Source organism: Rutidosis leptorrhynchoides, chromosome 3 (assembly GCF_046630445.1).
Source record: "Rutidosis leptorrhynchoides isolate AG116_Rl617_1_P2 chromosome 3, CSIRO_AGI_Rlap_v1, whole genome shotgun sequence".
NCBI classification, from domain to species: domain Eukaryota; kingdom Viridiplantae; phylum Streptophyta; class Magnoliopsida; order Asterales; family Asteraceae; genus Rutidosis; species Rutidosis leptorrhynchoides.
The window spans coordinates 210,144,427-210,161,620 of NC_092335.1; the positions used below are offsets into that span (position 1 = coordinate 210,144,427).

General features: G+C 29.2%; 1 protein-coding gene across 1 annotated transcript; it reads left to right on the forward strand.

The window, feature by feature from the left end:
- The first annotated feature begins 236 nt into the window (after window positions 1–236).
- Window positions 237–755, forward strand: LOC139900792 (uncharacterized). Its single transcript, XM_071883544.1, has one exon. It carries the CDS (start codon window positions 237–239, stop codon window positions 753–755), a length of 519 nt encoding a protein of 172 aa, XP_071739645.1.
- Window positions 756–17,194: the final 16,439 nt, after the last annotated feature.

Below are 17,194 nucleotides of genomic sequence, written 5' to 3' on the forward strand. Positions count from 1 at the left end.
GTCGTTACATTTTGAGGATTGTAATATTCACCCCAACCACTATAAATCCTTGTGTTCATGCTCTTTACATTATTTATTTTTCTTACATGTTTACAACACAAGTAACCTCAAGTTTGAGTTGATAAAATTGAAATTGATTGTTGAAAAAGTTTTAAAATCTCATTAAGTAACTATTCAGCACCCTCTAATTACTTACACTATTGTTTAGTATTCTAAACAATAGTGTAAGTAATTAAATGCTGAAGCAGAAATTCACGAGGCTCTCTCATCTAGATGTTGATCAGCAGGCTACGGTGCAAAGCATAATCGAGTGGACAGAGAATTCTTGGCGTGTAACATGGGTCTGGAACAGGGAGTTAATTGGGCGGGCAAAAGATGAATTAGAAGAACTTTCTGTGTTGTTGAATGCATATACGAAACTAGGTATTAACAGGGACATATCGTACTGGTATTTAGCTTCAAACGGTGTATTTTCAACAAAGAAACTTTCATGGTTAATCGACGAGAAGACTCTTCAAGATAACAGGTGGCGGCAACCTACACTAAGGAACAACCTTGTGCCTTCAAAAGTGGAAATCTTCATATGGAGGGTATTGAAACGGCGTCTCCCAGTCCGTACCGAACTCGACAAAAGAGGTATTAACATGGACTCCGTTAGATGCCCTATATGTGATGACGATGTTGAAACAATCAAACATACTATGATATTTTGTGCTCATTCGATGGATGTTTGGTCAAGGGTTTTTAAGTGCTAGAACTTGGGTCCGGTCTCAAATTTAAGTGTTAACGAAGCTTTTCGAAGAGAATGTAATCGCTTCTTATCTTATTCCGGTTCCCTTATATGGCAAGCCATGGAGTGGACGTGTGGTTATCTTCTTTGGAGAAATCGAAATCGAAAGGTTTTCTCTAATAAATGTTGGAATGGTCCAAGTGCACTAATGGAGATCCAACTTGTCTCGTTTGATTGGGTGTCGAAGCGTATCAAAAACAAAACTGTCGGCTGGCTTGAGTGGCTCACCAATCCTCTAGCAATCTGTACAGACTGAAACATTGTTGCCTCCTCTGCGACTAGTCAGTTTATATTGTTGGTTGTTAGTCTCAAAAATGTATTTCGATTAGGCTATATTATTTCTTGTATTATCCCTGTATTGGTGGGCTATAATATTTCGTGTTCTTCTTGGGTTGGGCTCCATGTCCGACCCATTTTATCGTAATAAAAAAAAATTTTGCCTTTCGAAAAAAAAGACTATTGTTTAGTATTCTTTTTTAATTATCTCAAATTGATTGTGACGACCCAGAAAATTCTGACCAAATTTAAACTTAATCTTATATGATTCCGACACGATAAACAAAGTCTATAATGTTGAACCACAAAATTTTTGAACTATTATAAGGATTCATTGACCTTCGACTGTTCCCGACGATTCACGAACAATTGTGTGTAAATATATATATATATATATATATATATATATATATATATATATATATATATATATATATATATATATATATATATATATATATATATATATATATATATATATATATATATATATATATATATATATATAACACCATTTAATCATTTGAATTAAAGTAAAATGCAAAATAATTAAGATGTTATTTAAAATAAACATATATATAGATATATCTATGAATTCTATACACAATTAATATTATATGTATGTTGTAATATATATTATATATATAAAAATTAAATATCCAAAAATGTTATATAAGTATTACATAATTAATATTTGTAATATTATTATATTAAAGTTATTATATTACTTTCTTTATTAATATTGATATCAGTATTATTAATTTAATATATAGTATATATATATCTATATATATATATATATATATATATATATATATATATATATATATATATATATGAGATTTGATAAATATAATTTGTTATATCAATATTATTAGTATTACTCCCATTATTATTATTAATATATATATATATATATATATATATATATATGAGATTTGATAAATATAATTTTTTATATCAATATTATTAGTATTACTCCCATTATTATTATTAATATCGATATTAATATTATTAGTTGTATTGGTAATATTATTATAATATATAATATATAGATACAAAAATTGAAACATGTAACTTGATATTACTAGTATTATTAATAAGTATTATCATTAAGAACCATTATTAGTATTATATATTATCATTATTATTATTATTTTAAGTTGTATTATTATTACTATCTTATAAATGATATTATGAATATTATCATTAATTATTATCATTTTTAAATATCACTATTATTAGTATTATTTTAAATTAATAATAATATTATTATTATTTCTATTATTATTATTATTATTATTATTATTATCATTATTATTATTATTATCATTATTATTATTATTATTATTATTATTATTATTTCTATTTAATCTAATATTAATAACTGAGTTATTATTATTTATGTATTTATATTTATTTATCATTAATATTAAATATAAAATATATAATAGAAAATATAGCAGATATATATAGGAATAAAATCTAAAAGATATCACGATCGTACTGATTTATTTATTTATTGATATATTTTTTGTTCTTGTCGAATATCATTACACGTCCATTTCAAGAATCAATTCAAATCAATTAAAATCAAACGTAGCTGTTAAAACATGTAATCCACCCATTATATGTACCCATCACTACAATTTGCGAATTAAACAAACATAGTGAGAGAAAAAAATAAAAAATAAAACACTCTGTACGAGTAACTTTTTACTCAACTCACGATTTCGAATACAATTGCAAAATCTACTAATGCAGTTTTGTTAGGAATTATCTAACCAAACTATCTGGGAAATTATACGTTCCAATTCCTAATATCGAGTTTCAATTTCGAAGTCAAAGTTTTAAATTTAAAAAGTCAACAGGTTGTTCTTCAAGCAAATTCGAATTCTTGTTGGTATTTCTGTTGAAATTGAGAATTCACAAAGATTTTAGAAGTGAATTGAAATATAGTTCGTGTTATAAATTTTGTCTAAAACGTTTTAGAAATCAAAAATCGAAATTATTTTTTTTATGCAGTCGCGACTGCAGTAGGTTCCTTTTATATATTTTTTTTATTTTTTTCGTTGTATGTAAATACAAACATGAATATCGATTGTTTATTATTATTTTGAAGTATAAAAATCGATGTTGTGAGGATTTGAAATTGTTTTGATTGATTTTAAAGTTTGGAAGAAGGAGATGAAGAAGATGAAACAAGCGAATGGGTTAAATAAAATGGGATAGGGTATAATTCAGAAAAGATAGATCAGAGGAGTGGTTTGAGTCTTGGCTCGGTGAACGAGAGGTCGAGGGTTCGATCCTGGTTCGTTGCAATTCTTTTTATAAAAGCCTTAGAAGGTAGTTCTTTATATAAAAAGTTTATTTATTATTAGTATTGTTATTATTATTGATGTTATAATTATTAGTATTGTTATTTATTATTATCACTATTATAATTATAGTAAGTATATTATTATTAATATGTTATTACTAATAAAAGCATTAACTATCAAATATTCTTATTATTATAAATATAGTTACAATTATAATTATTATTATTATTGTAAGTAAGTATTATCATTATTGTAGTATTATATTTATGTATGATGAACATCAAGATTTTAATTATGATTATCATTATTATTAGTAATTATTGTTATTTTGACAAGTATTATAATTATTATCATAACTAAATTTGTTATTATTATCATTAGCATTTATATTAAGATTATTATTATTATCACTAATATGATTATAAGAATTATTATTTATATTCACCTGAGTATTATTATTATGTAATTACTAAAATTATATTCACAACAATCATTAACAGAAAAATTAATATTTTTATAGTTATTATCATTAATATCATTATTATTATCAATAATAGAATTATTAACATTATTACCCTTATTAGTAATATTAAGTATTATAATCATTTTTACCATTTTTAATATTATATTAGTATTATTATTACTATATTTTAACAAACAAACGATATATATATATATATATATATATATATATATATATATATATATATATATATATATATATATATATATATATATATATATATATATATATATATATATATATAACATAACAAAATTTATATTTCATATACAAAAATGAATATATGAAACATATATATATATTTTTTATATAAAAATAATATAACTAATAAATATATATATATATATATATATATATATATATATATATATATATATATATATATATATATATATATATATATATATATAGTTCGATTACAATTATGTGTATTAATAAATAAACAAATGATATAGGTTCGTGAATCCTAGGCCAACCCTGCATTGTTCAGTATCGTCATATGTATTTTTACTACAAAATACAGTATAGTGAGTTTCATTTGCTCCCTTTTTAAATGCTTTTGCAATATATATTTTTGGGACTGAGAATACATGCGCTGCTTTATAAATGTTTTACGAAATAGACACAAGTAATCGAAACTACATTCTATGGTTGGTTTATCGAATCGAATATGCCCCTTTTTAGCTTGGTAGCCTAAGAATTAGGGAAATGGCCCTTAATTGACGCGAATCCTAAAGATAGATCTATGAACCTTGACACGTCCCTTCGGGTTACGAATGCTTTAGTACTTCGATTATCATGTCTGATGAGAGTCCCGGAATGATTGGGATATTCTATATGCATCATGTTAGTTCGGTTATCAAGCGTTCACCATATGAATGATTTTTATCTCTACGCAGTTTGCGAAATGCCTGATATGAGATGATGTTTATGCGAAATGAAAAATAAAAATCTTGTGGTCTATTAAATTAATGGAAATGATTGTTTATGATAAACTAATGAACTCACCAACCTTTGGTTGACACTTGAAAGCATGTTTATTCTCAGGTTTGAAAGAAATCTTTCGCTGTGCATTTGCTCATTTTAGAGATATTACTTGGAATCATTCATGACATATTTCAAAAGACGTTGCATTCGAGTCGTTGAGTTCATCAAGATTATTATTAAGTCAATTATAGTTGGATATATTATGAAATGCTATGCATGCCGTCAACTTTCAATGTGAAGAAAGTTTGTCTTTTAAAAACGAATGCAATGTTTGTAAAATGTATCATATAGAGGTCAAGTACCTCGCGATGTAACCAAATATAATGTATTCGTCCAGATGGATTAGGACGGGTCGCTTCATTGATTTACCACTTCCATAGATAATTAAGAATAAGAATGTAAAATTTATATATACACGGGGGCACTTGGTTGGTTTCATTGAGGGTTAAGAATAAGAATATAAAATTTATATATACACGGGGGCACTTGGTTGGTGGCATTGAGGGGTAAGGAATGTTAATGATAATCATTAGTGAGGGTTGGTAAGCTATAATGAAATGAATAATTAAATAATTTTAGATAATGAGGCGTTCCTCAATAATATGAGGGTAATAAAAAGTGGGTAATAAATCACTTTTCAAAAAACATCATTTTACTACAGAGTATTGTTTGTGACCATTTCCACCTTTTATTCTTTTCATCACTTACAATATAATGTGCATGTTCTTGGAAATATGGTAGATGTTTAAATTCCGACTGGCGCTTTAATTTTTTTTTTTTTTTTTGAAAGGCAAGTAAATTTTATAAATATAAAAGAACACGAAATACACTAGCAAGCAGCTAGAAGAGACACAAGACCGAACTAACGCACAAAACGCACAAGAGGCCACACACGCAACACGATACAAACACACTAAACAAAACAGCTCGACACACTAAATAGTCACAAGCACGAAACATTAAAAAGCACCCGACGACAAGTTATGTAGACTGTGAGTCCGAATCCGAGGACGCACAGGAGGAACACCATGAGCAACATTCAACTTCATCATCGTCCTCATCCGAATCATTCATCACGTTCTCGATAAAATATCTTTCGTGCCAACGAAAATTATCCCGACGTTGTCTACGCTTCATATTTCTTCTTCCCCAAACGTGTTTAATGAAATGACTTTTTATCAATGGATGAAATTTTCTCTCCTTAACACGAAAACGATTAACCGCGGTCACGTCAAGCGAAACGACACCTTCATTTTTGTTTAAACTGAGGTCGTTCGTATCCGTATCAGCTTCCGGGTCCATCTTATTTGAGGCCAAATTGCCCAAATCAAAGTCATTGAGTTGGGCAGGCCCATTTTGCGTGACATAAACAGGCCCAAATTGAAAGTTACTTTCTGTTGTAACCTGGGGAGCAGGGAAGTCACGCTTGCAATCAATACTCTCGGTACTCACCAAACCCTCAAAACGTGCACAACCTTCGAAATCATCACAGCCGTCATCGAAATTCGGAGTCGCCACTCTCGGTCCATGAGCATCATCCAACACCGGACCATCATCCGAGCAATTTTCCGGTGAAGATTCAACCGGAAAATCGTCAAAAACACCGAATGAAACAGGGATGGATTCAGGGATAAAATCCGGTGAGGATTCAACCGGAATATTGTCAGACCCATCAGACGAAACATGGTAATCGAAACAATCAGTCGGAATGAATTCCCCGTCTTCAATATCCGGTGAGGACCCGACCTGAATATTAATAGACGCATCAGACACCAACTCATTAGACACCCCATCTTTAATAACATTCGATTCAGCAGCAGGTTTAAAAAAGAGCGAATCATCACCATCTTCTACGTTGAAACCTTCATCACAGGTTCTAATATCCACTCCCTCACTTGATGGTATTTTTACTCCAACACTAGTGTCTTTTACAGGAAAAGATTTGGACTGAGAAAAACTGGAACTTTCAATTTTTCCTTCTTCTACGTTTACAGAAGCACACCTGTGATTATTCACTTCAACCAATGACCAAACTAGCCGATCATTGTTAAAGCTAAACACAAGATTATGATTGTTCACCGACTCAGGAAGATTAATTTCGATACACCTACCTCCGACTTTTATCTCAATACAATTATTTACAGGAATCTGAGACACCTTGGAAACAAGGGTAGAACCTGTAAGTGAATCAGCAAAGCTTTTTCCTTCCCATATGATTGGGTTGGACATCCCACGACTCCAAGGAGCCGGTGGGAAGTCATCAAACCCGTCGACATTCAGCTTTCTCTCACGGTGTATACTCGATGAATGAATAGCAGGATTTCTTTCCAAGGCCTTGTAAGCTCGAATCCACCTTCCATTAACTTGAATGGTGTTCAAGGTTTTTGTGAAAGAATCGACATCAATAATGTCAACAAAACGAACGAAACCGAAACGTTGGCCACTCGACAATCTCTTTTTTGGGAAGAACACGTCTTGAAGAACACCGTATTTCTCAAAGGCGTTCCGGCAATCAACACGAGACCATGATTCCGGGAAGTTGAAGATAAAAAACGATGTAACTCGATTGTTGCTCGACTTTGTACACGAAAAGCCATTTGGCTTCGACATGCCGATCAAAACATCTTCAGCCAGAAATCTGGCCGACAATATGGTGATGTCAGATGTGAGTGGTAATGAATTATGTATGCCGGAGTTAGCCTGCCGGAGATGAGATCTGGGTGTTTTTTTTTCTTCAAAAAGTAACTCTCATAAATATAAATATTCCAAAATTTTCAGTTATATGTATTTTACTTTTACACACAGTGATATGTCAATGTGATGTGAAATAATAAAGAATCTGAGTTACTGTTTTACCATAAGTATTGGTTTAAGTCATTTACAATTTGCGGGACAATGCTCTCTTTAAATGAATTTTTAGGAGAAAATTTTATTTTTACACAATTTCATTCCTTTTATCAAATTTAATCCAAGCATTGTGAGCGCAAAGGAAATATGCATTTCATTTCTTTAATATTCTCATTATCATTATTATTCTCATTACCTACATTAAATCAAGCACGCCTTTAATGGATGCATAAGCCAAAAAAAAAAATAGTTAAAATGTGAGGGATAAAACCGTAAAATTAAGTAAAGATATGTAGTACACTATATTTTTTTATAAATATAGTGTACTATATTTTTTTTATCTTTAATCAAGATGTTTCTCTAAAATTGTAATTTTTTTTATCGGAAGATAATTAAATTTCAGTGAAAGAAATTGTATTTTTTTATCTGTTTAAGAAATTGTATTTTTTATGAATACAACTCTTGCTTGAGTTTTGTTTGTCTCTTACACATAATGTATATCTTTATAGTGTAGTTTAGTTTTCGAGTTATAGGGTAAGCCTAAGGGCTCATGATGTATGTATTCCTTCGGATTTTGTTTTAATAAAAGTTTGGCTTTTCAATATATATATATATATATATATATATATATATATATATATATATATATATATATATATATATATATATATATATATATATATATATATATATTAAATCCCATTACACTGCATATAATTTTTTAATCTCATCATATAATTTCAATGTTTATCTAAAATTGTACTTTTTTTATTTGTATTTTTTATCCGTGTAAGAAATTGTATTTTTTTATGAATACAACTCTTGCTCGAGTTTTGTTTGTCTTTCACACATAATGTATATCTTTATAGTGTAGTTTAGTTTTCGAGTTATAGGGTAAGCCTAAGGGCTCATGATGTATGTATTTCTTCGGGTTTTGTTTTAATAAAAATTTGGCTTTTCAATATATATATATATATATATATATATATATATATATATATATATATATATGGGAGATCAAGGGTTAAGTGATTTTTTTAGGATAAGGGATAAATAAAATGAGATTTTTATATCTTTTACATTAAAGCTCCAATTTAAAAAAAAAAATTCGTAATCTACTGACATTGTGTAGATTCATAATTTTTTTTTTTTTCAACAGGAGCTTAAAATGCATCTGATGCATGCTAACAATTTTTGATATTTTTTTGAGTTTTTTTAGGATTTAGCCCCATTTTAGAGTTTAGGGTTCAGGCGTTAGGGTTTAGGGTTTTCGGATTTACTCCGTAAACCCTCAACTTTAAACCCTAACCCCTAAACCCTAAACTCTAAACCGTTCGTGTTAAAAACTCGTTCTAAAACCCTAATTTCTAAACCCTAAACCCTAATTTCTAAACCCTAATTACTAAATCCTAAACACTGTTTTTTTTAATCAAAAGTCATTTTTTTTTTGTTTTTTGTTAAGATGCATCTGATACATGAAAAGCAGTTAACATTCATCAAACAGCGGATAACATGCATCATATGCATGTTAACGCTCCAGTTAAAAAAAATTATTTTTTTATCTAAATCTACACAATGAAAATAGATACCAACATTTTTTTTTTAAACCGGAGCTGTAGAATTAAAGATATAAAAATCACAAAATCACTTATTCCCTTATCCCAAAAAAGCTCCTTAGCGCTGGATCCTTCCCCCTCTATATATACATACATATGTATATATATATATATATATATATATATATATATATATATATATATATATACACATATGTATATATATATACACATATGTATATACATATATATATATACACATATGTATATATATATATATATATATATATATACATATAGATATATGTACATATGTACATATATATATATATATATAGATATATAGATATATATATATATATATATATATATATATATATATATATATATATATATATATATATATATATAGAGAGATATATATGTACATATATATGTACATATATATGTACATATATATATGTACATATATATATATATATATATATATATATATATATATATATATATATATATATATATATATATATATATATACTAGGCTTTGAGCCCGTGCGTTGCACGACTGCTCACAAACCTTTGAAAATTACTTGTATGTAGATACGGAATTTTTATTCTACGATGAAATGAGCTTCAACATTGAACTAATAATGTTGTTGTTGTAAGGTGTAACATCCGCGACTAATCCTCCCGGACGGAATCTTCAACAGTTGGTTCCATCGCGATGATCGACTCCAAGTAAGGTCCTTAATATGAGCTATTGCACAGCGGAAGACTTAAATCATACCTGAGAATAAACATGCTTTAAAAAGTCAACATAAAGTTGGTGAGATATATAGGTTTGATGCTGGCAGCATTATAACTATGGACCACAAGATTTTAAGTTTATAAACATAATACACTCGCAAGTGTATGAAAAGCATTCCAAGCAGTGGGCACCCGGTAACTAGCCTTAACAAGAGTGTGTACCCCTGAGTTATAATAATATGTGCACCGAATCAAGTGCGTTCCGTTAACCTCGAAGTACTAAACACCCGTTCTTCTAGTTTACTAGAACAACATCTGGGTGGGGGTGTAAAACCCGATAGATCTATCTTTAGGATTCGCGCCTAGCAGTTCATAAACCAATAGTTAAAGTTACCAAGCTAGGGGATTTTTGATTCAAACCCATGTAGAACGTAATTTTAGTCACTTGTGTCCATAACGTAAATCATTTATAAAAACAGCGCATGTATTCTCAGCCCAAAAATATTTAAAGTTTAAAAGGGACTATATACTCACCTAATGTATTTTGTAGTAAAAATACATATAACACCATTGTATACGTATAAGGTTGGCCTCAGATTCACGAACCTATATCATTTGTATATATATTAATACACATAATCGTACTCAAACAGAAATTTATATATACTTATTAATTATTATTATTATTTATTATGATTTAATAGTGTTATATATATTTATGTCTTAACTTTATTTGTTATGTATTAAAATTAATACTTTCATACATAATTATATTGATATCTTATGATATATGTAAAAATGTTTATCTATTATGTTAGTAGTAATACTAATCAATAATAATAATAATAATAATAATAATAATAATAATAATAATAATAATAATAATAATAATAATAATAATAATAAAAAAAAAATAATAATAAAAATGATAATTTAAAATAAAGATACTTTTAATGGTATCGATAAAAATGATAACTTTAATAAATAATACTTTTTAGTAAAAATATTAATTTTTAACAATAATGAATATTTATAATTATAATTATAGTAATAATAGTAATACTTATTTTTGTAACAATAATTATCATTATACATACAAATGTTATTACTAATAGTAAACACAATCAATAACAATAATAATAATAATAATAATAATAATAATAATAATAATAATAATAATAATAACAATAATAATAATTAAAATTACCTTAAAGAGTTTTCTAAAAAAAAATGGCAAGAACCGGGATCGAACCTAAGATCTCTCGTTACTCCTATATGCACCCAAACCATCTGAACCAACTGGTTTTTCTGATTTATATTATAACATGAATTTATTTATTCGCAATTCTGCTTGTTTCCATTTTCATCTTCACTCAAAACTGAAACGACCAGACTATTGTTTAAACGTAATAACGAGTTTTAAAACTTGAATTAGGATGTGAAATGGAATTCGAAACAATCAATTGTGATTGTTATTAACTGTTTTTTTTTTAAAAAAAAAAAAAAATAGCAGTAACAGAAACAAAGACACGTTTGAACTCGTATGAAACTCAAAATCGATTTCGAATGTAGAGGTTGTTTCAGAACAATCTTTATACATAAACATGGTCTAAAATCACATATATAAACTTTTTGAAATATCAATTTTACTTGAAACATCAACACTTTTACGAATTTCATCAAAAAACCCGTCGTTTTACTTTTTAAGATGAATCTTTGATTTTAAAAATTCATACCCGATATTAGGAATTGGTATATGATATTTTGCAGATAGATTATGTTGACAATTCCTAAGACAACTACATTTTTAGATTTCGAAGAATGATTCGATTTTGAAGTTTTGATGAAAATAAGAAAAACAGAGGTATGCGGTTTTCTGTCCCTTCGTTTTCTGTTTTTTTTTTTATCTAACGCAGCTTTAAACAATTTATAATCGAATATGATACTTAATTCAACCATGGAGCAGTGAAACGAGTTGTTATCTAGTGTTTATGCTTCGACAAATCAACACGGGTTAATAGGATAAATGAAGAAAATAATTAAAAGCAATAATTGACTTATAACTGTATTTGTATTTATCCTGTTTGATCTTTAATCTAATAACCAGTTAAGAGACAGATAATAACAACAATTACAGTAGGAAGCGAACTCTATTCCTAATTCTGAATTTATTCGTAAAATTTTATCTAAAAACAATATTAATAATTATTAATAATAATAAGAAAATACTAATAACAATAATAATATTAATAATAATAATAATAATATTAATAATAATATTATATCAAAATAATTCTAATAATTGAAATAATGATTTTAATAAGTTTAACAATAATTTATAATAATTATAATAGTAAAAAAAAAATGATAATAATAGTATTATTAATGATACTAATAATGATATTGGATTAATACACAATAATAATAAATATAATGATAGTAGATTTAACCAAAATAATGCTAATGCTACTTATAATATTTATACTACTTATTATAGAGATAGAATTACTAATAATAATAAATATAGAAATATAAAAATACTTATAATAATAAAAGTAATTATTATAACAATATAATGATTTTAGTATTGATAATTTCAATGTTAATAATAATATTATCAATATCACCAACAATAATACTAATCTTAATAATATAAATATTAACAATAATAATCTAATAATTTATACATATTTAATTCCAATACCGAATCTATATTTTATAAATTCAAATTAATACACATATATTTACATTTACATATACATATTTAATTATTGTTCGTGAATCGTTGGGCTTGATCAAAGGGTAACTAATTATCCAGACATAGATTTCAGACTTTCTAGACTCAACATTAAGGTTTTTGCTTATCGTGTCAGAAACATATAGAGTTTAAGGTTTAAACTTGGTCGGAAATTTCCGGGTCGTTACAGTACCCACTCGTTAAAGAAATTTCGTCCCCGAAATTTTGGTAAAGGTTGTCATAAATAACAATAGAAATGTTTTCATGACGAATATGAGGTAATATTAGAGTTTTATCATTATTGAAAGATATGAATAAAGTGATTCGATCATGTGAAACGCACGAGTGAAGCTATCACAAAAGATTGAGATAGAGATTTAACTTTTGACGTAGTCACAGTGAACTTCCGGAATCTAAGAGATTTAAAAGAAAATCTTGAAAATCTTAAAAGATTTGATTCTTCGGCGAATAAGGAAATTATGATCTTCCTTGATTTAATGCGCCAATCTGTTTTGATTTCTCTATCGGATATTTCACTATAAATCCATTCCCCTTTGTTTCTTTATTTCCACAGCTCACACTATCTATTCTTTCCCCCTTACTCCATACTTTAAAACATTTGTCAGTATGCTCCATCCCGTTCTGATTCTTGTTATACTTCTAACTTTCATATCTTTCATTCTTCTCTTTCATCTGCCACCAGAAGAATCTATTCACTTCTATTTTTTTCCTTGGAATTATAATGTTTTTAATTCTCCCGTGTCTTTACGTTGCAATACGTATTGATATACACGGTTTGTAATTTCTGAGAGATTGTTGAGTTTTATATCCTTCATTATTTTTCGAATCTCCATGCATTCGTTTTCTCTTCCCGACCTCGAGTCAAGCGAATAATGGTGCGGAATTCGTAGATATGAGATTTGGAATGAACATAGCTAATGCTCTTAGAAAGAAACGGTAATGGCACGATTTTGATTTGTCAAATTACTAGAATATCATGGAAAAGACCGAATCATCAAGAAAAATATTTTCTTGATACGTTAGAGATTGGATAGAATGTAAGAGCCGTGTAACATGACACATGATGATGGTACTGTGAATCATCACATTCCATTAGAAACTCAACATGACTTACTGTAATATAATGAAGTTGATCAAGTTTCATTATATTATACTAATTCATGCATCAGTTCCCAACATTACTTCAAAACATTCATATTTCAATTTCGAAGGTTTTAGAATTTAGAAACTAACATAGTTTCTTTTACTTTATAACGCAGATATTACGGAAAGATACACGATCACAGATAAGAGTAGTTGTGAAAATATCTCCTGAAATATGGAGAATATGTATAACAGAAAATATGAAGATATCTTATAATATCTAAAATAAGATGATGATAAAGAATATCATCTGAAAAGGTTTAGAATAAGGAGTAGGGTTCTTACTAACGATTTTAGCAGGCGCTGAATCATTTGAATCCTTTGAAGTCTGGTTTAGTTTTCATGATATGTTCACTGTCTCCTTCATACTTTCCTCAATCCGTTTTCCAGTTTCAACCCTTCTCTTTTTCTGAGCTTTTCCAACATTCTGTAGTTCATTGTAAACTTTTGACTGTTAAGGTCGTTTATGATTTTTGCTGCTTCATCAGCATTTCAAGAACTACTTCATAGTTTAGGGCGTTTTTCAGAAACTTCACATTCGAAATATGTAATTCTTAGGGATAGATGTTTTTGGTATAACTGGGAGAATTTCTACGAGATTTTCAAAATACTGATTGCGGATTTTGCCAGATAGATAACGAGTTGCTGGTACATCTGCTGATGATGTTGTGAAATATATAAGGTTCTCTGGTAACGACAGCGAAAGGACAAGGTATAAACATCGAGGTTATAGTAGGAATAGTCTTACTGAGATGTCGAAGTGGAGCTGTGACAAAATTAGCTTCTTGAAAAGAAATTGTAGGGTTGTTTTTGCCAATAAATGATAAGAAATTCGACGCAAACAGGTTTTAACTATAACTTCGATTTCGAAAGTTTTTCAGGTGCATAACTGTATGCATGAATCTTTCTTCCATAGACGAGGTGCAGCTGGTTCAACTTCTCGACCGAGGTGTTTTCAAGAATCGTGAAAGATCTGAACGCGAATTGTAATTGTCAAGGTACGAATGAGGTTTAAAATGAAATCAAGTGGCAAACTTGAAGAATTGTTTAGTTTCATATATATATAATCAGCATTTTAACTTATTTTAATTGTCCAAAATTAACAGTCCAATAGTTCAACATATCCATATATAATTTATTATATAATATTAATACGTATCGTGACCCGTGTACCGGTCTCGGTGTCGATCACAACTCAAAGTATATATATATTTTGGAACCAACTCCAACCCTGTATAGTCAACTCCCACCTTCACATATAGAGTGTCTATGGTTGTTCCGAAATGTATATATAGATGGGTCGATATGATAAGTCGAAACCTTGCATACGTGTCCCGTTATTTATAGTGCGTAAAAGTAAATAACAGAAATTAAATGACGATAAATAAATTGCGAGAATGTAAATTGCGATAAATTAAATGTTAATCAGTTAGCTGGGAACAGTTAGCCGGAACAGTTAGCGTGGAATCCTAACCAAATTTCAATTAGTTAATCCGTTTGTTTCTAACAAATTTTATTTTGTTCAATGTTTTCTTCGTTATGCCACTTGTTGGATTCGGATAGGTAAAAATCCAAATATGAAATTTGAATGGAAATGGTTATTCTGTGATGAACGGATACGTATATCGATAGTTGTAAGTAGGATAATATATGATCGTTGAATCAGATTCGAAGAATGTACAGTGTAACCTATTAATGTGAATTCTAAATGTTCCTCGGGTACTACCCACCCGTTAAAATATTCTCATCATTAACAGTTTGTACGATAGAAGTCTTAATTACAATCTTTATGAAAATATATTTGCATATATATTTTCTTCGGATGTAATTATGAATTTAATGAGTCAATAGAATATTATACTCATTTGATTTACCGTTAATACCAAATTACATAATCTCTAAAACTTTAGAAATTACATATTCGCCATGTCGAACGAGAAAAATTGAGGTAGAATGATACGTAAAGCGAAGATAGCCGATGTAGATCTATGTGTAGAACGAAGTTCATACTCGAAGTACAGATGGTGATATTGAGGCATATCATGTTGATATTCGAGGTACAGATTGTGATATTGAGAGTTACGGCGCGGTTATGGTTTAGAGATAATGAGGGTACTGTCGACGTCGATGATGGTGGTACTGATTATACTGCTGGTGCTGCTGCTGGTGTTCGTAACCTTTGCACCAGGTTCTCCAAAGTCGTCACACGAGCGCGTAGTTCGTTAACTTCTTCTAGTACTACGGAATGATTGACGGGTGAAGCGAGTGAATAAATAAGATTCGAACTATGGGGTAGTATGTAATCGTGATGGGATACTCGGAAAAAGGGAGAGATAATGGTTTCTCGAACAGGTTCGCCAGTAAGCGCTTCAGGTTGGAAAGGCAATTTGGTGGATGGAAAAGATCTTCGACGTGAAATGATTTTCGGATATCGGATGATATTATAACTATATAGAATATCTATATGTATTTCGTAGACTACAGAGGAACTTACGGCATATATCAGGAAAGTCTACAGATATGCTAAGATATGAATCTTGTCTATACACTATCGATGCACTAAATGCAGTAAGACGTGTCTAGACTTATGAATGATAAGCAGGAAATTCCCTAGGGATGATAAGCAGATGATTTCCGACTAAAATGATAAGCAAAACTTTTGACAGGCAGACACGGTCAAAGTCCAGACTCACTAATGTATACTAACAACTACCAGTTAAACACACTAATGAGAGACCTGGTTCGCTAAGACAAACGCTCTGATACCAACTGTAACATCCGCGACTAATCCTCCCGGACGGAATCTTCAACAGTTGGTTCCATCGCGATGATCGACTCCAAGTAAGGTCCTTAATATGAGCTATTGCACAGCGGAAGACTTAAATCATACCTGAGAATAAACATGCTTTAAAAAGTCAACATAAAGTTGGTGAGATATATAGGTTTGATGCTGGCAGCATTATAACTATGGACCACAAGATTTTAAGTTTATAAACATAATACACTCGCAAGTGTATGAAAAGCATTCCAAGCAGTGGGCACCCGGTAACTAGCCTTAACAAGAGTGTGTACCCCTGAGTTATAATAATATGTGCACCGAATCAAGTGCGTTCCGTTAACCTCGAAGTACTAAACACCCGTTCTTCTAGTTTACTAGAACAACATCTGGGTGGGGGTGTAAAACCCGATAGATCTATCTTTAGGATTCGCGCCTAGCAGTTCATAAACCAATAGTTAAAGTTACCA

Bases quoted from the DNA above. Each gene is read 5' to 3' on its own strand.
- LOC139900792 (XM_071883544.1), top strand. From the start codon at position 237: ATGCTGAAGCAGAAATTCACGAGGCTCTCTCATCTAGATGTTGATCAG.